The sequence below is a fragment of the Paramacrobiotus metropolitanus genome, unplaced genomic scaffold (genome assembly GCF_019649055.1).
Source record: "Paramacrobiotus metropolitanus isolate TYO unplaced genomic scaffold, Prichtersi_v1.0 Parri_scaffold0000158, whole genome shotgun sequence".
NCBI classification, from domain to species: Eukaryota; Metazoa; Tardigrada; class Eutardigrada; order Parachela; family Macrobiotidae; genus Paramacrobiotus; species Paramacrobiotus metropolitanus.
In genome coordinates, this window is record NW_026570378.1 from 234,938 (window position 1) to 256,844 (window position 21,907).

The following is a 21,907-nucleotide window of genomic DNA, read 5'->3' on the forward strand; positions in this document are numbered from 1 at the left end:
ACAAAGGAGAATTGGACGACTGGAATTGTCAGATTGCTGCATAAGCCGGCTGCTGTTAATAGCAGGCGAAGTGGTTGTGGTACCCGATCATAATCACGCAAATTGAGTTTTACAGGTACTTAAGGGGTAACAGACTAAATTTGTGATCAGCGAGTTGTCGGTATTTCCATAAAACGTCGGTCAGTAGAATGTCGGTCAACAATTTTGTAAGTAAGCTAGTTGTCGGGTAAACATTCTGTCAGCCGGCAAAATGTCGTCAGCAAATCGTCGGTGTCAGCGAACTGTCGTTCAGCAAAATGTCGTTCAGCGTTTTGTTGTTTCAACAAACTGTCGGGTCAAAATTTTGTCGGTCAGCAAATAGTCGTAAGCAAGTTGTCAGTTAACAAGATGACCGTCAGCGAGTTGTCGGTGTGCCGTTTCTTTGTGTGCTCCTTGGAGAAAGAAGTACTTTTAATAGTTTATGAGCAATTTTCTATTTAGAATTTGTCGATGGACGCTTTGGACGGGTACAATAATGGAACTGGCCCTTTTTTTATAAGCTGTGATGCAATACACATTTTTATTGTGTTCTTTATTACTTTTACGTCGCGACATAACAGTCATGAGTCAAATCACTATGGCCACTGGCCAGCATTACCCATTATACACATTATAGGCGCTGTATACCGTAAATTACAGTGGTTAGTAGTAAGTACTTACTACACTTCCAGTACATACTATAATATAACAAGTTCGACAAACCAAAAAAGCCGAAATAGGTGGTTAATTAATGCAAATATGTAATTTTGTTATTGTTATTTTTATTAACGACTGTTCGTACCTGCATATATATTCGTCATCAGCAAAAATTTACTGGATACAGGACGACAGAACGAAAAGTAAATGCAGAATGCGAATACATAGCATAATTAGCATCTTCCTGTTTTGTTTATTTCTTGTTGCAAATGCCTATCCCACATACTGTAAGAGCAAACGAGTTCCGGAAATGAACAAAATTCATATAGCAAAGTCAAGCGCGTTTAACAGCAGTGATAGCATACGTCACACCACAGTAAGAAACGTCTGACCAGCGAGGTCGGCGGGCCCACGGATCCACCGGCGTACATCCGGTGAGGTTAACCTGCACCAAACCGTGTTTGTTCAGTTCATACTCAACCTCACTGGGCTTAATGAATTTGCGCAGATGATGCGTATCCATCGGCACGATGCGCAACAGGTGTTCGCCGCCAATAATCGCGATGATCAGTGCCGCCAAAGTCCGGTTGATCGTGGAGAAGATAGCACAGCCTCCAGGCCGCAGTAGTCGGCAGGACTGCGCCGCAAATTCTTTCCAGTTGGCCACATGATCGAGTACTTCTAAGCACAACACCATGTCGAATTCCTCCGGGCGCTGCGATGAAATTTCCTCCACCGACGTGCAGAGGTAGTCTGGACCGATTTCCGTCGGATGCCTTTCGTTCCAATGCGCTTTGGCTAACTACAGATTTAATTAGGGTTTAGTTTTGTCGTTCGCCGACACAGGCCCCACTAATTTTACATATTACCAAGTAATGTTGGTACACAATACGCCAACTTAAACGATTTAAGCCATGAAAAATTCATCGCCAGCACAGTCTAGGGACGCAATTCGAAAATTAATGCACCTCAGGCTCATTAAGTCACAAATACCGACACCCGGTAATATGGCTGGTATGACTTATGATAAGAAAAGTTTATGTTCTGGCAGGGCCGTTAGACCCTTGTTCACCAAAACGCTACTCCTCCTACAGTTTCCATCCGATAATTTTTCTGAATACACCATTGAACTCAGCGTAAAATTCTGAACAAGATGATTGAGGCCGATTTTGAAATTCGAATTTCCCTGGATCGACTACAACGGGCGGTTGCCCTGTGCGACAGACATGTTTTTGGGGCTTTTCCCCCCTGGCCCCCCTAAACATATTTTGACACTAAAAAACACGTTTTTTAGCTTGTTTTAACTCGTTTTCATGAACTTTAACTAATATTGAGTGATTTAAATTTTTTCATGATTCTACATCGTAAATATCATCATCATTCGCTGGAAGGAAAGTGTTAAAAGGCCAGTCGTTATCCGATTCTTGCTCCAATCGATCGTTTTCCGGCACATCGTTAAAAGATTTACAATACCGTAATACTGTGCAATTTCCAGTCCGTTTTAATGTGATCGTAAACATTTATTTTTGGTAAAATACCCCCTTCCTTCTCCGAGCAGATCGACATGTCGTTAAAAGACCGCGAAAGATCATCACGAATAAAGTCGGTAAAACAGAATTTGTCTTCGGTCGACGTTCTTAACTTTTTAAAGTTGTAACGTCTTTCATGTTTTTTTTTATGTCGAGGTGCGCATACTGAGCTGACGCTTGCTAGAAAAACAAAATATTTCAACACCTTCATTTCTTTACCTAACATTGGCGCTTTGTAAAATATTATTCTACAAAGAGAAACGGCTACACGAGCTGGTGATCAAGCAAAAAGACGGCACAAAAAACAAGTAGAGCTTCGTTTTGGTAGCCCGGAGCGATTGCATACTTGGTGAAACTGGTTAGAAAGTTGGCCCTGTTTGGCACAGCAAAAATAAAATCGCTCAAAACCATTTAAATTTGATGAAAAACGAGTAAAAACAAGCTAAAGACGTGTTTTTTAGTGCCAAAATATGTTTAGGGGGGCCAGGGGGGAAAGCCCCAAAAACATGTCTGTCGCACAGGGCAACCGCCCGTGGTAGTCGATCCAGGGGAAATTCGAATTTCAAAAATCGGCCTCAATCATCTTGTTCAGAATTTTACGCTGAGTTCAATGGTGTATTCAGAAAAATTATCGGATGGAAACCGTAGGAGGAGTAGTGTTTTGAAAATTGGATAGGGGTCTAACGACGGCCCTGTCTGTAAGTATTTTATTTAAATTGCGTCAGACGCGCACGCACGAGAGAGCGACCAATAGGGCGGCTGCCAATTAGCCGTCATTTCGGCAAGGCAACCATCAACGGTTGGCAATTTGAGAATGTAAGGGGCTAACAGCTTGAGCCAGCTGTTTCAAAAAATCTGAAAAAGTTACTTATCACCGAACTAAGGAACGAATTTCCACGGGTTCGGGCCCGTGGAAAGGATTTGGAAAGGAAATTGCCATGGATTTCCATGGATTCCGTGGATTTACGGAAATCCAAATGGATTTCCGTAAATCCAAGGATTTTACAGTTTTCGTTGGAAAACCATTTTTTAGCTTTGTTTCCACATAGATAGCTATCCAGCGTAGCCCGGCTACCAATTAAACACCATTTCAGTTAATGCCATCCAGTTGTTCGCTGCAGATTCATAGTTTCAACTTTCAAGCATGAAAGTAACCTGTTTTTTGCAAGACCACAAAACCGGTTGTAGTTGTTGAAACATTGAAGCTAATTAACGACTTATTACTAAATACAAATTTACGTAGCTGACTTGTTAATTTACTTTACTAAAATACTAATTATTGAAATAATAAAACAGTTGAAAAGTGAAAAAACCTTACTAAAATAAAACATAAAAGTCTAATGTTAATTTTTAAAAATGAAAGTGGTTTGTTTATGTCTTAGATCCCATATTAGGATGCAAATTTCCCCCTTATTGTATTCGCACTTTCGTATTTTAACATAAGAATAAGTTAATTACGATGAGCAAAACAACACTGTTATAACAAAAAGCTCTCATTCAACTGATCGGCTTCGAGATCTTGTATGTAAGTGATAGATAGAATCATATACAGTAGCATTAATGTTTTCCAAATTATTATTAGTGCGCTAAATGCCTAATCATTAGTACCGGGTGGGCGACAGTGAGGTATTTGCATTTTTGCACTCATTAAATGCTAGTGCGCTGGAATTTTTTGTCGTAACAATATAAACAATGCATCACGTTTTGTTTCCATGCCGCCAAAAAAATTGAAAACTGCTGAAACTGACATTGGTTTTGGCAAAAATGTGAAAAAAGTGAGAAACTGACGGCTTGGTTTCGATAATTTCGTAAGTTTTCGTACGTTTGGAAATCCAAATACAGAAATTTGGATTTCCATTCGAAAAGTGGAATTCCACGGATTTCCTAAATTCCGTTTTCCAAATCCAAGCAGGTCGCCTGGATCGCGGATTTGGAAAACGGAATTCCACCGTGGAATTCCATTTTCCGTGGATCTTCGTTCCTTACACCGAACCAAATGTTTGGAGAGATGGTGGAGTAACTGCTGTAACTCCATGCCACTCAAATTAGTACATATTAACAGCATTTGAGCCCTATTTTTATGCTGGTCTTAATCTTATCTCTGGATAGCGCATATCCGCGTGGACACTGGTCAAAGCACCACTTTCCCATCTTTCCCGAGGTGGCTTCGGGAACTGAGCCCGTTGTGAGCGCTATCTAAAGTTCTAAACCTATTTTGGACTACAAAATTTTTTTCTTGGCATCCTGCTCTTATAAAAAGTAACAATATTTTTTCCTGGTCCGTCTGCTGTTAGAGAAACTAATAATGAACGATCCGTCGGGTTCATCGGTTCCAGCGGCCACCGAACCACCTGCGCCTGTCGCAAACATAGCGATAACCGTGAAAAGGTGGGATTTCATACTGAACTGGTATCGGTGTGGCGTGGTCGGTGTGCGTGACGACACCTTCGGCTTAGTACGCCACGGCATCATCCGCGATCTGTCCCCCACCGGCGACTTCCTCGTCGACCTTGGCGTGACGGGTCAGGACAAAGTCAGCGTGCCCATTAACCAGTGTCTGGAATGGCGGGGCCCCCGCGCCCCCCCGTGATCCGGACCCCGTCCTGACCCTCTACTGCACCGCCCCTGATTACACAACGTTTTGTCGGGGGGTGCTCCGTTCGCTGAAGCATGTCCCCGGGCAGCCGTGGTGCTGGTACCCCTCAACCTTCCTGGCGGGGGAGGACGGCAGTGTCCAGTACAAGTATGCTTGTGTGGCCCTCCACCTCCCGGACGGGGAGACGCTGCGCACGGTGGTGCGACCGGAGCGCCTGCACTACGTCCCCCCGGCGGGGGAGGGGGACGGGTGGGTGGCTTTCTCGCCCGAGCGGTTGCGCTACTGGCGACACGCCGTGCCTGTCATGGATAAGCATGTGATGGCCGCCACCCAACAGATCCTTCTGATCCAGGCCGGGGCGGCGTTCCGCACGGCCTGGCATACCGCCACCAGTACCATCAGCGTCGGGTTGCGTCCAGGACGGACTGGGTGGCTGAACCTCGTCTACCTGTCCCACCAGGAGACACCGATGCCCGATACTGAAGTGGTGAGTATGGAAATGAAATCACCGTTCACTGAGGCTGCGCCTGTTTTCGAACTTCGGCCGTTATTAACATGCAGGGCCGTCGTTAGACCCCTATCCAATTTTCAAAACACTACTCCTCCTACGGTTTCCATCCGATAATTTTTCTGAATACACCATTGAACTCAGCGTAAAATTCTGAACAAGATGATTGAGGCCGATTTTTGAAATTCGAATTTCCCCTGGATCGACTACCACGGGCGGTTGCCCTGTGCGACAGACATGTTTTTGGGGCTTTCCCCCCTGGCCCCCTAAACATATTTTGGCACTAAAAAACACGTCTTTAGCTTGTTTTTACTCGTTTTTCATCAAATTTAAATGGTTTTGAGCGATTTTATTTTTTTGCTGTGCCAAACAGGGCCAACTTTCTAACCAGTTTCACCAAGTATGCAATCGCTCCGGGCTACCAAAACGAAGCTCTACTTGTTTTTTGTGCCGTCTTTTTTGCTTGATCACCAGCTCGTGTAGCCGTTTCTCTTTGTAGAATAATATTTTACAAAGCGCCAATGTTAGGTAAAGAAATGAAGGTGTTGAAATATTTTGTTTTTTCTAGCAAGCGTCAGCTCAGTATGCGCACCTCGACGCAAAAAAAAACATGAAAGACGTTACAACTTTAAAAAGTTAAGAACGTCGACCGAAGACAAATTCTGTTTTACCGACTTTATTCGTGATGATCTTTCGCGGTCTTTTAACGACATGTCGATCTGCTCGGAGAAGGAAGGGGTATTTGCCCAAAATAAATGTTTACGATCACATTAAAACGGACTGGAAATTGCACAGTATTACGGTATTGTAAATCTTTTAACGATGTGCCGGAAAACGATCGATTGGAGCAAGAATCGGATAACGACTGGCCTTTTAACACTTTCCTTCCAGCGAATGATGATGATATTTACGATGTAGAATCATGAAAAAATTTAAATCACTCAATATTAGTTAAAGTTCATGAAAAACGAGTTAAAACAAGCTAAAAACGTGTTTTTTAGTGTCAAAATATGTTTAGGGGGCCAGGGGAAAGCCCCAAAAACATGTCTGTCACAGGCAACCGCCTGTAGTCGATCCAGGGGAAATTCGAATTTCAAAAATCGGCCTCAATCATCTTGTTCAGAATTTTACGCTGAGTTCAATGGTGTATTCAGAAAAATTATCGGATGGAAACTGTAGGAGGAGTAGCGTTTTGAAAATTGGATAGGGGTCTAACGACGGCCCTGTGTTCTGGTAACCGGAAGGAGAAAACGGCAAAGAAAAGTTGCTGGACCAGACTCACTTTTAAATTAAACTGTTAAGCATACGAGTATAGGAATAATTTAGCTAGTTACCCTGCCATGTTGCTTAAATTACTTATCAGAAAACACCCAATCTGCAAATTTCAAAAAAAATTAATTTGGAATTTTAAAAACTAAAAACTGAATTAAGTTCACACTAACGTGACTAACCACAAGTAAAGCTTAAAAACTTCAAAATCAATCCATTTAAATTCTATTTAAAATGATTTTTTTTAAACTGTAGAAAATTAATATAATTTTTAATAATATAATAAATTTTTATTACTATTTTTTTATTTTAAAAGTGCTGATAATATTTTTAACAATGTTATCGCAAATGTTAAAATGTACTGTATAAATCGTTTTAACGTCTGCACCTCAATGACGGCCGGAACCATATCGACTCCGGTAATATCCGCGCCGTACTCCCGCAGCGGCTCGGAAACGAATCCAGCGCCGCATCCCACATCGATGATCTTCGCGCCACGCAGGGGATTGGTATCCGGCAACGGCTTCTGGGCAATATACTTGCTGTAGGCATCCAGAATCATCGGGATCCGGCAATGGTTAAATCCATGCAGCAAAGCAAAGTCGCCTTCCGGGTCCCACCACTGCTGGGATAATTTCGTCCAGTGCGACAATTCGCGCTTGTCAATGGTGATGTCCCCGCTTGACGCATCCAGCATTCCTTCGTGCTCATGCTCTCCAGCTTCGTTAGCGGGAGGAAAAGCATGCCTGTAGATTTCCACAAAAATTCGCCATGGGATCATCAGCCATCCCAGGATAAATTCTAGTAGAGTGCCTTGCATAGCCTGTAAGCAAAACTACGATTTTGAAGAAAGCTTAGAATACACTCAAAAAATTTGCAGAAACAGTGGTGCTAATTAGCCTGCGTCCTGCGGTAAGCCGATGATTGTACAATAGATGCTAGACTTGCATGTGCAATGTGCAACAGCACCCTGCCTCATAAAAACCACAACAACTTACCATTTGTGGAATCCGTGTGGATCAAAAATTCAAAATATGACTGCAATCCTGACTATACGTTCCAACAGAAAACTAACTGAGGGAATTTACAAAGTAAAATTTAATACTGCTTGAAAACAACGTCGAAGCAGCGTACTTATAGCAGATTCAAGGCTTTTCAAGCGCTCACAAAATTTTATCACAGTGCTTTAATACCTGGTTTATAGGTCTCACAGCTGTACGAGTGTACTGTGTACGTACTATACGGTGCATACGTAGCTGACAGTGTCGATCAGCTGGCGGGTAACGGGGAAAAGCGACAAGACAGACTACGGCACCCTACGCCACCGCTTGCTTTTTATATGCTTGCCGTTTTGCATGCACTTTTGAGTTTTGCATTTCAATTTCCGTTTTACACGTATTGTACTCGGTACAGTCGGTTCCCTCCTCGTATAAATTTTACCGTCTTTTCAGTTTTTGTCGTATTTTCGTTATCTAAAAGCTTGATTAATCCATCACTTGTATTAGCAAAGTATGGAATTATGGATTAAATTTTGCAGTTTAATGAGTTACACGCGACTTTAGCCGTGATCCGGCTGATTTACTCTGCTCTATAGTCTTTACTCTCTCTGCACGAGAGCTCCCTGTGTTTTCTCGGCGCGGAATTCATCATCCTTCGAAATGGCTACCTCTTTAGCCAGCCAGCTGAAAGCGCTCGCCGTCCCGCAGACATCGGCGTTCGCCCGCGGAGTGAAAAAGCGTGCCTCCCTTCTCTTCGACCCCTCCGAAGCGGCCAAGTACGACCACAAAGAAATCCTGCAAATCTCCCTGGAGGGTCTCCACGATCTGCAGCTGCTCAACGAGGACTTTGCCCGCTACGAAGACATACTGTTTAGTCCCGTCAGTATGGAGATGGAGCGCTCGGTGCAGAATAAGGAGCTGAATGCCAAATTGGATGAGAATATCGGCGAGTTCTTGCGGATGCTGGCGCCGTATTTTCTCCATCGGCCGGCGCACAAGGCTCTGGAATGGCTGATTGTGCGGTTCCATATTCATCAGTATAATGTGGAGGCCGTTATGATGATGGTGTTGCCGTTTCACGATACGAATATCTTCGTGCGGATGGTTCAGGTTCTGGAGTTTTCTGTAAGCGACGGTTTTCTTTGAAATTTTTTATTATTTAAAAATTCTGAATAAATTTATATTTGGTTTTTCGGATTAGATTTTCGATTTATTTGAAGTATATTTACAATGGTTGTTCTTTTTCCTACACCTATTCACATAATGTTTTTGTTATTAAATTTAAAACTTTCTTAATAAAAAAATCTCCGTTAGAGATTGCGTTTAAATGCTGTAAATAGAAATGAACTACGAAAATTAAATACAGAAGAAAACTTTTCTTTGGTTCAGGTTTTTGTGATGCAAAATTTCTCTTTCTCTCAGCGTCCGGAAGAATTTTCTTTGACTTTGATGAAAATCATTCCCCTTTGAACCCTTATGATTGTTTTGAGTTTGCAAAATCCTTACCAATTTACATATAAATCTGTGTTATGTTAATTTAAACATTTTTATAGTTATAGTTTTTATTGTGATTTCTTTTATTTGTTTAATTAACAATGTGTCGATGTATCAGTTGTAATAATTATGAGAATATAGGTTTTGATACTTTAGGATGTTTTAGGATTTTAGCATTCGTTTTTATTTTAATTTTTAATAATTTTATTCGACGTATTGAATTTATTTTTTGGTTTTCGCAGTATCACAAAAAGTGGTTGTGGCTGGAAGGCATCCAGCGTAAAGGTGTCCCCCTTCAAACACCCGACCTCCTAAAATATCTCACCAAACAGCCCTGGCTGCTGGAACTCCTCCTCACCGAACTAGCCAAGCGTTCGCAGAATCACTGGCTGGTTTCCGTGCAGAACGACGTCTTCCTGAAATTTGTCATCCAGATTTGTTTGGGGATTTTCAGCAATACCTCCGTCGACAACGAAATCATCGCGCTGATTGTACCCAATTTAAGCCAATGTCTGCAGTCCACCGCGGCGGATTACCGGGCCGCTGCGTATGCATGCCTGGCCGTGATGGTGCGCCAGCTTCCGCTGGAAAAAGCAGTGGTGGGGAAAATTATTGCCGCGCTGATGATTGCAGCGGGGAAATTTTCCGATGCGGTGGGAGTGGACGCGTTAGCCGCGTGCACGTCGGAGCTGGGGACGGTCCCGAAAGAGATGATGGACTATTTGTTGAATAATGGAAAATTCGTTGAGGTAGCGTACTGCGAATGTTTGAAATTTTATCGTTTTTTAATACTTAATTTGAATTTATTAATTCGTCAATTAATCTTAATTTAGTAAGTTTTCATCCTTTTACCGATTGCTAAAATTATTATATTTCGCTGTTTATATATTAAAAGGAACAGTTTCAAATATATTATCATTTATCAGAAAGAAGACTGGTTTACTTCTGAATTTTATAGTATGGTTGATTACTTTGAGTTATTATGGGCTAGCAACCGGAGCCTAAAATTAGTAATTAGTTTGTTTAGTTAGATACAGTAGGTCGTAGGTCAGTGGCTTTTGTCAGCCCCAAATGGCTTGTAACTTTGCCGGCTTGTAATTTTGTCAGTACCACACGTGCGTTTAAATTTTATAAACCCGTAATCGTCTTTTATAATTTTTCACCATGATAAAATCAAATGCTTCTTTTGCAGCTTGTTTGGGATTGTATCAAGCAGCATAACTTGGGCAAATTGCTGGCCGTTATTTTTCGAACCGGCACCAAAATGCTTTTCGCCAAGGGAAATTTACCGCGTAATGCATTGGTGGATTTGATGAAGAAACTGCTGGGTGAAGTTTCTGTTGAAGAGAGCCAGCAGAATGAAATGTTGCGGTATTTTGTTGCGGAATTGCTACGGAAGAAAAACAATGTGGCCGATGTGGATTTGACGGTGGGCCAGTTGGTCGCGGTTCTGCGATCGACCATGCCGTCCAGCTGGAACGCGGTGCTCGCCGAGCGCGGACGGGAAAATGGACATTTACTGGAACGGCTGGATATGACGCTGATGAATGAAATGAGCGAAGTCAGTAATTTTATTTTTTGATAACCACTTATCGTTGTTATTTGTTACTGAGTCTTTTAAATGTTTGGTGTTTTAATTACTATTACATAATATTTTTATTACGGTCTTTGTATAGTATCATAATTTTGAAAATTCTTCTAACCAGTTTATGCGCTTATTAATTACATATTTATCAATAATTGTTGAAAAAATTTTTTGCATAAATTCACCGATATTTTTGAGGAAATTCTTGAGACGTTCATTTATCTGTAACTATTATTTAATCTGTATCAAAAGTTTGCAGCAGAATTTTTCCAGCAGTGACAAAAAATTGAAGGTTGTTTTAACTAATTTGTTCATTTACTAATTAAGATGTAATGATTTTCGAAATTCGGGGCAGAGTTTCACTCATATTTGTGCCGTTAGGAAATTATCGGAAAACTGCCGCATACGACGTCGATTTTCCTCAAACTGAACCACCCCAACCCGGTGATGCGCATCGATGCGGTGAAGACGTTAGTGGAAAGCTCCGAAGAGTTAAGCGCGGAATTTATTCGGGAGATGGTGGGAGTGCGGTTGAAAGACCGAGAAGTGGATGTGCTGGCGGCGCTGTTCGAGGCGCCAAGCGTGGCCGTGCTTCGCAAAGCGTACGGTGATGACGTTAATAGTGTCCTGGAAAAAACGCTGTGCGCGATTTATAAAGATGCTGATCGAAAGAAATGGGCGGATGTCGAAGGGCTGGTCTTACGGGCGTTGATGGGTGGCTCGGATTTGATGGAGTATTTGCCGTTCTTGTTGACAGCCCTCTTATCTAGGTAGAGCAATAAATATAAAAACTGTCTTACCTTAATTGGATTGATATGAATAAATAATAAAAATGCCGATAAAATTTAAATAGTGCAATATTTTGAAACAGAGCTGTTAATTTTTGCTAGTGCCATAAACTTTCCTTTGCTGCTTGAAATTATTCTTTTATTTCTGTTAAAAAATTTTCATTTCGTGGCGATTTTATTTTTATTGAAATTGTTTTTTTGTTTTACGCAGTTTATTTACATTTTTCTTTCTGGTTTTTTAAACACTCCGCTTAGTTTTATCATATTTAATGCTGTTTGTTGTCTTAGGTTTTTTTAAACAAATGTTGCACTACAAATTGCTTTTTGTAATCTTACAAATTTTATTGCAGGAAATATCCCGTTTTTGCTGAGAATCCCACCTTCTCCGCTAAGTTTCCGCTGACCAATCAAGCACTATCCTCCGAAACGTCGTTGTTTGCGCTGCTGGATGCCGTCAGCAATGACATTCTTACCAACCATGCTACTAAAATCCCTGCATGTATCAGCCGGTATTTTTCCCTGTTGTCATCACCGGATGTTGATCTACCACTCTGGACGTCGTTCCTGACCATCACCGTGTTTATTCGCCTGATCGGTGACCGATCAGAAATGTTGGCATCCGCCGAAGGATGCACATTATTCGATATTATTTCATCCTTTTTAAGCCGCATTTATATTTCCTCCAAAGAGGTGGACACGACGTCCGGGGAAGTGGTGGTGAAAATGCTGAAACGCGGCAAAATGCCCGTTGGTGTTCTGCTGGATTGGTTCGGGAAGCTCTTCTCGATGAATGAATATTTCCTGGGTGACGGCACGGCTCGGAAGGTGTTGCTGCGTGCGGCGCGCTTGGCGTTGGAAAGCGTTAAGAAGCTGAAACATCGCGCGCTGTTTGAGCAGACCGTGGCGTTGTATGTGAAAAAGATGGTGCGGGTGTTGAAGGATGTGGAGGAAATGTTAACGGCCATGGCAGAAGCCGGGTGGGTGAAATATTGGTCATTATTTAGTATCAAAAATATCGGTGAAATGCTGTATTGTGAAATTGACATTGTAATTACGTGCAATTCAACGAAGCTTAAGAATACTGTAATTTGATTTTTAAAATAAAATTTGTTAATAGATAATTATTTGAACCAGCTTGAAAAATTGTTCCGATTTGCTAATCTGTTTGTAAAAACAAAACCGTGAAAAAAGGTTTATTTATTTTACAAAATTTGAAAATACTGTTTAGTGGTAAAAGAAAATTTATTAATAAATAATTATTTGAACTAGCCTGAATAAAATCATCCACTTTATTTACCTGTTTATGCAAAACAAAGTCTGTAAAAAATTTTTATTGTTGCTGCAAAATAGAGAGGTAATTAAATTTTTATTGTGTCATTAAGTTTCTTCTGCTGGGTTTACGTCTTCACTCAGAAATTTTCGAAGCCACAGCACTACGCTTGTATTGTGGCGAGCTTCAATATGTTTACCGCTGCGATTACTGGCGAGTGCATACCATACTTACGAGCCCTTTTTTTCGGCTAATTTTTCTGAACTATGCGCTTGTAGTTGGGTATTTCATGGTTCTGTGGTCCAGTTTGCTATGAACCATTTTTTTATTATTACTTATGAATTATTATTTTCTCGGTTGTTTTTTCCTAATTATGCGCTTGTAGTTCGGGGATTTCTCCGGCTCTGCGCTCCAGTGTGCTGTCCTTCGCCGCGCAGTGTGTTGCGCTGATTTCCCCCGACACCCTGCACGATGAGACCGCGGTGAGTTTGCTGGCGGTAATCTTGCCGTCCCTCAATAATCAGCATATCCAAATCCGCCGGCATGCCCTGCTGGTCTGCCGCAACATCGTCGCACGGCACAAGATCTCCTCACCGGAAGTGAAACAGCTGCTGCAGGTCCTGGTCAGTCAGGCCGACCGCATGGAAGTCGATGGGTTCATCGTCAGTCAGGTGTTGGCCGATGTGTTAGCGGGAGCAACTTCGGAGCGGACGCGTGAGTTCTGGTTGGATGTATTGTTCCGACCAGTCGGCAGTGAACGACTGGGCAGTGTGGCACAATTGGAGATGCTGAAAGCGCTGCGTTTAGTGCAGGTAAAGGTGATTATTTGTTGTCTCCCTTGTACTGTAGCCCAGTTTTTTAAATACAGATTTTACCAGGCCGGTGGAGATTTTTTTGGTTAATTTTGAAATATGTATTCTTTTTTTAGTTTTATTTGTAAATTTGAAATTAAATAATTCGGGTTGAATTTCGATTTTAAAATATGTTTCTTATTGTGCTGGACTGCAGTTTGCCGGTATTTGTAGTTTCATAGGTCCGACTCGGCAAGCAGCGTTACTTTGAAATTTGAATACGAACTTCAGTGGTAAAACTGCAAAATTCCCAACCTTTCTCGTTAATCTGCGCTCAAAGCGATACTTCTAGTCATCGTAGTGGTGTGGCAGGCAGTTACGTTCCGGAAGTACTGGCTGTATGTCATTATTGGTCCATTGGGCATTTCTGATAAAACTGTATTAAATTATTTTATTTAAGCAAAATCAGTTTATTTTTGAAAACATCATTGCCTTTGAAAGAAGGAAGGAAAAAAAATTTACTGTTTTTATGAGGGTCTGCATTTAAAAGAATGAAAATAACCGGTGTCTAAAAAATTCTTATTGGAATTACTATATTATTCATTTTACAGTCCGTAAGGATTCTTGTCCGACTGAAGCCGGTAATGGAGAAATTATTGGCCACCTATGATACATTGGACTCCACCGAATTAGAAATGGTTAACGAACTGGCGGAGCGGTATTCGGGAGCGTTTCGCGGCAGCGACGCCCAGGGACCATGGGAAGTCGACATGGAGACGATGGTCTTGGCAACCATCGAGCACGCGCTTCGTCTTCCGGGGCGCTGCGGTATTGCCTCGCCAGCGGAAGTTGTTCTGCGAAATTTCCAGTTCTTCGATCGGGAGAAGTTTGGCGATGGATTGTTCAACCGAATTCTAAATGTTTGTGCACTACTTCTACAACTAGTTACTTTTTAATTTAAGCATAATAAAATTGTATTGATATATTCTGTAATGTTACATTACATTACAACTGTAATGTTAAATTTGTATTTATCTTTTTTAGTTATTTTTATTTTCGAATATTTTTGTATATTTATTTGCTGCTCTATACTGTATAACTATATGGTTTATTTTAAAATTTATTTTTTTGGTTTGCGAAAAAATCCAATCAATATTTTTTACTAAAAATTCAAAGTTGTTTATTTGCAGTTTCTTTGTTTATTTGCTTGTTGGCGTTTTTTTTTATTTTTTTGTTTGTCTTACTATTGAGGTTCTGGGCGGTTGATTGTTGATCTTATTTACAGAAAATTCTGAAGTTTTACGTGGAAAAGGCGAATCCAGCGATGAACAGTTCGTTTCGCCGCTATTTGAAACATGTTCGTCTGCCGGCGGAATTGATTCTGCACCAGCTGAATGGGCGCATAGCGGAAGGCGATGCGAAACGGAAGAAGCTGAGCGGTGCGTTAGCCCGGATGAATGACCCAGCACGGAAAACTGTGACGTTTTGGCGGCATGCCAATGATTTGCTGGAGCTGTTGTTGAACAAGAAGAAAGTGACGGGAGTGCGGCGTGTGGTGGAGGAACTGTGCGAGCTGCTGAAGGAGTCCATTGTGCTGACGGGGGATGAGGACTTGATGGAGCAGGTGGAGATGGTGCGGCAGAAGGTGTTTGCCGTGATTAATTTCACTGTCAGCGACGCACGGAACAGACTACGGCCCAGCAGCTTGAAGGTTAGTATTGCACCGGGTGTAAGTAATACTAGTAATTATGTCCTATGAGTTGAATCAATCGTAGTGCGGTGGCTGGACTCCACCAATTCCTTTACTTTGTTGTTGCCATTTCATTTGCACCCTTCGGGTGTAAACTATTTTGAACTATTGGGGTAAAATAGTTTTTAAAATCAGAGAATGGTACCAAAAATCAAAAGTATCAGAAACTGAGGTATCGAGAAGAGTGTCAGCAAATTTTATTCATATCGAACAAGTTTAATATGCAACGCTTAATTAATTCATTTAGTTAATTCTTTGATTTATTTGGTGTATTTGATTTTAATCATTTGCTACGTATTTGGAACTATTTATTTTTTGCTTCACAATTATTATAGGATGCCCGATTCGATAGCCGATTTACGGCTATTAGTATTATGGCGCGTACACACACCGAATATTCGTTTTATTAGACCTTTGATTTGGTGTATGGTGTTTTGAATTGGTTTGCTTGAGTTAATTGAACATCAATACACTCCAAATAGAGAGACATCCAACTGTGCTTGAAGGATTTTTAACTGTGGCTGGGATATTTCAGAGTGGTACTATAACACTTTTTTTTGTATTCTGTACTGTGTATCTCTTTTCTCTCGTTCACAGACTTCACCGCGCAGACTGGACATTGCCGTCATCGTCGACTGCCTGCGCGCCAGCAGCAACATCCACACCCAGCTTGCTGGTCTGGCTTTACTGTCCACACTGGCGCAGCGCCTGCCCTCCACCATCCTGCAATCGTGCATGTCCATTTTCTCCTTAACCGGCAGCCATCTCCTCCACAAGGAGGACGAATATTCCCTCAACATGATCCTGCGCATCATCGACGCCATCGTCCCGGTCATCCTGCAGACCGCCGCCTCCACGGCGGACGCGGTACGCGCTATCTGGGAGGTGCTGGTGGACGCACTGCCCCATATTCCCCCGCACCGGCGGGGCCTCCTGTTCGGCCGGGTGGTGGAGGTCACCGGGGAGGAGGGACTGTGGATTGGGATGGTGCTGTTGGGCACGCTGTACGTGGGGAAGGGACTGGCCGTGGAACCGGAGGGGAAGAGCAAGAAATTTGGGTATCCGGTGTTGTGTGAGTTTCTGGGGGAGTTGTTTGAGCGCTGCGATCAGGGGATGCGGGTAGAGAGTGTGCGGAAGGTGGTGGAGTTTGTCGTGGCAGAGACGGGGGTGCTGGATGCTCAAACGTGGACAGGTGAGGGTTTTCGAGCTTACGTTTACGTTTAGTACCATTTTGCTTTCTGCTCCTCTGCCTGACTATTTTCTTTGACAGTTGCGTATGCGTCATCTTTCGCATACTGTTGTTATGTGGGTAACAAATAGGTAGTTTTGTTTGATTTATTAGTTTGTATTTACCCTTTGGTCATTACTATCAGTTCTTGGTTTTTTTAAAAACTTTGATTGATTATTATTTATTGCTGCTAATATTTTATTAATTGCTGTTAATTTCTAAACTTTTATTAATTTAATTGCTAAACAGCAAAATTAATTAATAATTTAACTGTTTATTAATTGCTAATCTTTTATTTTTTGCTGTTAATTGATCAGCTTTTATTTATTTGTATCCTTTGTAGGTTTTTTAATTATTGTCGCACTAATTTCTAGAACATTTCGTTCCATTTTTGAGTTATCACAAACATTTAGGGCGCCTCGCTGGGGACGGGGGGTTGCAATTACGAGCATTCGAGCCTGTGTTTCGGGAGAGCTTACAGTTTGATGATTGCAGTATCTTCGAACCAGTTTTCTTGTGACCAGTTGAATGTATCGATGAAGAGTAATTTCGGAAAAAAATTATTCACATAGTACTGAACAATACCGGGTACGGATATATGATTTTCAGTTTATGCAAATAAACCAAAGCACATTTCAGAACGCACAAGCCACTTAACTACGATTGCAGTATTAATTTGACTGTGTAACCGACAGCGAAGCTACGCGTGACAAAGAATCGTTATTGTAGACTTTCGCGCTAATCTAAATCTTACTAACGTTTTCCTTTCTTCATCGTGATGGAAGTGGAATTATATTTATCTATGGCAGCGTATAACTCTGAAATTCTAATTGCTTCTGCAGCAAAACGGAAGCACGTTGAAAGGATACGATTCGAGAAGCCGCTGATTCCCGCCAACTTGCCGAAAGAACAGCAGATCCAATTGGTATCCGTGGCCATGTCGTTCATCTCCTACTATTTCCCCATGGAATCACAGAAAGCTGGCAACGATGCGGATGCATCACTGGAAGGTCTCCTAACAGCGCTCCTAAACATCCAGTTCCATGCCCGCGCCAACAGCACCCAGCGTCCACCGGCGGAACGCCCGTTATGGGCGGATTTACTGGCTAAATCATCGGCGGCGGCCACGGAAGTTCTGGGTAAAATGTCCTGGTCGACGTTCGTCACTATTATGGATAACATCCTCAAGAAAGCGGAGGATGAGAGCGCCTTGAAAATGGCGCTGGAAGAGCTGGGTGGTGCGTTAAGTGTGCGAGACCGATTGCCGACGGATGATGTGAATTTGTTGAAACCGTTGGTGAACACCATCATTCAAATTCTTCAGGGCGGTGTGACGAGTGCGGATACGGATGAGGATGCGGCAACAGCGGGTATGAATAAGGTTAAAATTTACATATTTGGGGTCGTGTTTTGAAAATTAATGTGTTTGATTTTTTAGCCAAAATTTAGACATTTTGTGTTATTCAGTGGAAATTTGACATGAAATAAAGCTTGAGCCTCGAAAATATTTTTTTACCAATACTGTTTTTAACGGGAGCCTTTTAACGGGAAATGAAAAAGAATCTGGAAACAAATTTGCGAAGAATTTATCATCAGAAATAAAAAGTTAGTGTTATCAAGTTTTTCGTCGTTATTGAGGTGAAAGCAATTATAAGCCATGAAGCCAGAAGCGAAATTCCTGCAGAACACAATTTCCTCAATGACAGTGATGTTTGAAGTAAATGTTCTCTCGTTTCTCGTTCAATTAGCTTTTTTCTAATTGAACCTGCAATTTTTTCCGCCACTTGAAACTGGTTTATTGTAGATACGTAGAAGGTTTTACTATAGATTTTAATCTTAGTATTCGAAAAAATGTTAAAAAAATATTATTTAATAAACGTTATTTTAAACGTACGAATGATCGTTTAATTTTAAAATAATTTCGATTCGACATTTAAATGTCGACTTTTGGAAATTTTTATTTCCACCCTAGGTAAGAGAAAACGCGTGGATAGTGGCGGACACCGAGTGTCCATCAGTCCGGTGATCCAACGCGGATGCCTGTACTGTCTGCGTCAGTTGGTTATGATCCTCGGCAAAGAACTGTGGCCGCCCGTTCTGCGTGTCTGCCTGAATTGCCTCAATGCCGAAGACGGGCATGCGCTGTCCGAAAGCTTATTAACAATCGGAGCCATAATCCGCTGCGCGAAACTGGGCGTGCTTCCCAAACTCCCCAAGTTGATGCCGCTGTTGGTGTTGTGTTTAACGCGGCGAGCGAGCAGCGGCGGCGTGGATGTGGTCAGCGGGGTGGACGTGATGGAGAGCGGTGTCAGTGTGCTGGGCGGTCTGCTCAGTCCGTTCTTGGCGGCGGTGTTGCGGTTGATCGCGCTGTGGCGCGGCGTGAAAGTGAAGGACGGATTGCGAAAACAGTTTGATGCCGGTCTGGAGAAATTAGAAGGCGTTGTAACCGGCGGGTTAGCGTTCCGCATGGTGTTCGCGGCGGTGAAGGAGGCCTTCGAAAAAACTGATGAAACTAAGGTACGAAAATTTCGTCGTTGCACATTGAACTGGATGATAACAAACGTAGAGTAGTGGCTTGCTTGGTCTTGACCTTCGATCATGTCGAAGATTTTGTAGCTTCTTGAAACTGCAGTCTTTGTATGTAGTTGGACTGTTTTTGCGTACATTGTTTCTTTTTGACGTTACCATTGGCAGAATATGCCGTAAGCATGTTTTAAGAAAATTTATCAACTGTAGTTTACACGATGAAGGAACGACGATTAGTAGCTACTGTAGTTTGCGGTGTTTGCCCTGTTTATTCAGTTTTCATCATTTTACTTCAATAATAATATTTAAAAATATTATTCAATAATTTAGTTATTAAAATTTGTTGTCGTCTAACAGTACGTTTGTTTTATTCATTTAGCGGATCAAGCACGTAAGTGACTGACTTAATCTAATTTCTGATAGCGAAGAAACTTGCAAACCATTTCCGTTGCGTTAGTTTTCAGGAAGGCAGAAGATGTAGAATTTGGGCTTGACTAATGTCGAGGTGGGATGGTAATTGTTGTAGAATATGCCGTCGCTTTGATTGGATTTGCGCTTTTTAAATAGTTTGTTTCTGAAGATGTGTGATTGTGCTTTTACCGTTATTGTGTCTAAGTCTTTAAGAATAAACCGCAAGCAGTTCTTAGAAAAACGTATCGGGAAGCGGAGATTACTCGCCGAAGTGACGTTACATTGTACTGTTCATTTGTAGTTCCTGTACAGGTATCTGTCGCATTTAGTTATTGGCCTTATTAATATTATATGTTAATTTTATGTCATCAATATCAGTTTATTTAGTAACCTTTTTTCCTGTTTTTTAACTAATTACAGTTAATTTGGTGATGTATTTGGCCCTTTAAATATGCAGGCGACCGTTAGGGGGAGTTAAGGGTTTTATTGACACTACATTTGGGTTGACAGGATGTTCGTGTGGCGTTGCTGCGTATCCTCAGCGTCAGTCTGGCGAAACTCCCGAAACCGCAGGTGGCCGAGATGCTCAGTCTGCAGCGGCCACTGGTTGACTTCCTCTTATCCGTCCTGGAGCAGCACCACGAAGCCGCGTCCACTCTGGCGCTGGACACGCTGAGCAGTCTAGTGCTGTACATGCCGGACAGCGTGTTCCGCGGACTCTTCATGCGCATCTACCAGTGGGTGATTTCGTCCGAGAGCGGTGAACGATGGGTGGTGTTCTTCCGGATTGTCGCCCGTCTGACCGACACCCTCAAGCTTCTCTTCACCATCTTCGCGTCCACGGTGATCGGGCAGACCGTCAAGTTGATGGAGGCGCTGCATGTGGTTAAAGGCGAGAGTGGCCAGTTTGCGAAAACGGATGTGCGAGTGGAGCTACTGAATGAAATGTTTGGGGTGCTGAGCCGTTTCTTCAAGTTCGATGTCGAAGGTATGGGTGGTGCCACACTTTCAGGATTTCGATCAAAGTATTTTCAATAACATTCGCGTATTTGATTGAAATGAATAAACGGGAATATTTATTTTAATAGAAAAATCTTATCACACCAGTTTTATACGAAGCGAACTGCGGAAACTGTTAAGTGAAAATTTGACAAGAGATAATAGTGCATTTTGAGTAACACGATAATGGATTCATTTACCTTAACCATTTCAGCGTATCAAAGGCAGAAGCATAAAATCTTTAAAAAATAAGAAATAAATGGGTTTATTATTGTGTTTTTTTTCGCAATAAATTGCATCTGTGTCATTTCGAAAACGGCAAAGATATGAATATCGGTCGTAGTTGAAGGTGCATCGTATATCGAAGTGGCTGACGTAGTGCGGTGGATGTTTGCGTCGTGAATCTTATCAAGTAATAATTTAATCCTTTGAAAGCTACGCTGTGGCGGTCTGGGTTCAAGGAGTTTTCCCTATTTTGATTAGGCGAAGTATAGTTTTTTATTTGCAAATAACAGAATAATAATTAAGTTAATTGTCGAATAAAAAAATTGGTACTTGGAAAACTTCCGCTCGTCGAACATGTGGGGTTTATGTTATTTTCCTTGTAGGATTCTTTAACGCCGATCAGTACGATATCTTGATGCAGCCGTTAATCAACCAGCTGGACAATTTCCACGACACGGTGTCCTATCTGCGCAGCAGTCCCGCGTTGATTGCTTGCATTGCGGATTTTGTGGTGTGCTTGAACGACGACAGTCTGTGGAAACCGCTGCACTACCAGATTTGCCTGAAAAGTCGCAGTGAAATCGCGGAAGTCCGCATCGCCGCCCTGCAGACGCTGTCCGCGTTGGCGGAAAAGCTGGGCGAAGCGTACGGCGACCTGCTGCCGGAAGCCATGACCTTTTTGGTGGAGCTGGCGGAGGATGACGATGAGGGGGTGGAGCGGCAGTGTCAGGCGACCAAGGCGGTGCTGGAGAAGGTGCTGGGCCAGTCGACCGTCTGGCAGGAAGAGTTAACGGGTGATTAGCAGGGTTTTATATGAGGAATATGGTTTGTTAAAAGGATTTGGTCGATTTCGGACGGTTGTTGTCGGTTGCGGGTGGGATAGTGCTGTCTCGGTCTGTTTTGTCTGTTGCAAATTTTAATTGTGTTATAAAGTGTAGGTTTGGCTTTTTTTGTTATATGGTTTAGCTTTGTGGAGGAACTAGAAGGAATATATTCGGGAAAACAAATTATTTGATAAGTGTTCGACTATATACAGATTATTTGATAAGCGAAGCGAAGTAGGTATTCTTTACCTTGTCGTCTTGCTGTTTAATTTAAAAAAAACTGCCACACTATCAGATCAGAGGATGGTTACGTACCAATCAGTACACAGAGAAAAATGGTGCTCAACAAGTGGTTAAAATGATAAATACTGGAAAAATGGAAATGAAATATCGATTTCGCGGCCCTTGGATTTTTGCCCGAAGTAGCCCGGGTATGGAAAA

General features: G+C 42.1%; 2 protein-coding genes across 2 annotated transcripts; one reads left to right on the forward strand and one right to left on the reverse strand.

Annotated features, from left to right (window-relative positions):
* Positions 1-815: 815 nt before the first annotated feature.
* Positions 816-7,750, reverse strand: LOC129599930 (ubiquinone biosynthesis O-methyltransferase-like). The gene is made up of 3 exons (XM_055498299.1): positions 7,576-7,750; positions 6,966-7,400; positions 816-1,477 (listed from the first exon to the last, which is right to left on the reverse strand). Exons 1-3 carry the CDS (start codon positions 7,576-7,578, stop codon positions 1,010-1,012), a joined length of 906 nt encoding a protein of 301 aa, XP_055354274.1. The 5' UTR covers positions 7,579-7,750; the 3' UTR covers positions 816-1,009.
* Positions 7,751-7,952: 202 nt separating this feature from the next.
* LOC129599929 (HEAT repeat-containing protein 1-like) lies at positions 7,953-21,748 on the forward strand. The gene is made up of 13 exons (XM_055498298.1): positions 7,953-8,700; positions 9,312-9,818; positions 10,262-10,630; positions 11,036-11,424; positions 11,793-12,419; positions 13,098-13,524; positions 14,115-14,423; positions 14,789-15,214; positions 15,851-16,445; positions 17,324-17,851; positions 18,454-18,998; positions 19,929-20,406; positions 21,026-21,748. The coding sequence occupies exons 1-13, from the start codon at positions 8,236-8,238 to the stop codon at positions 21,442-21,444; spliced, it is 6,084 nt and encodes a 2,027-aa protein (XP_055354273.1). The 5' UTR covers positions 7,953-8,235; the 3' UTR covers positions 21,445-21,748.
* The last annotated feature ends 159 nt before the right edge of the window (positions 21,749-21,907 follow it).

What these genes read in the sequence shown, in the direction of transcription:
- LOC129599929 (XM_055498298.1), top strand. Translation starts at nt 8,236, where the DNA reads ATGGCTACCTCTTTAGCCAGCCAGCTGAAAGCGCTCGCCGTCCCGCAG. An exon ending in TGATGAATGAAATGAGCGAA is followed by an intron (nt 10,631 to 11,035) that starts GTCAGTAATTTT and finishes TTGTGCCGTTAG; the next exon opens with GAAATTATCGGAAAACTGCC. An exon ending in TGTTCAACCGAATTCTAAAT is followed by an intron (nt 14,424 to 14,788) that starts GTTTGTGCACTA and finishes TCTTATTTACAG; the next exon opens with AAAATTCTGAAGTTTTACGT.
- LOC129599930 (XM_055498299.1), bottom strand. An exon ending in TGGTTCCGGCCGTCATTGAG is followed by an intron (nt 1,478 to 6,965) that starts GTGCAGACGTTA and finishes TTAAATCTGTAG; the next exon opens with TTAGCCAAAGCGCATTGGAA.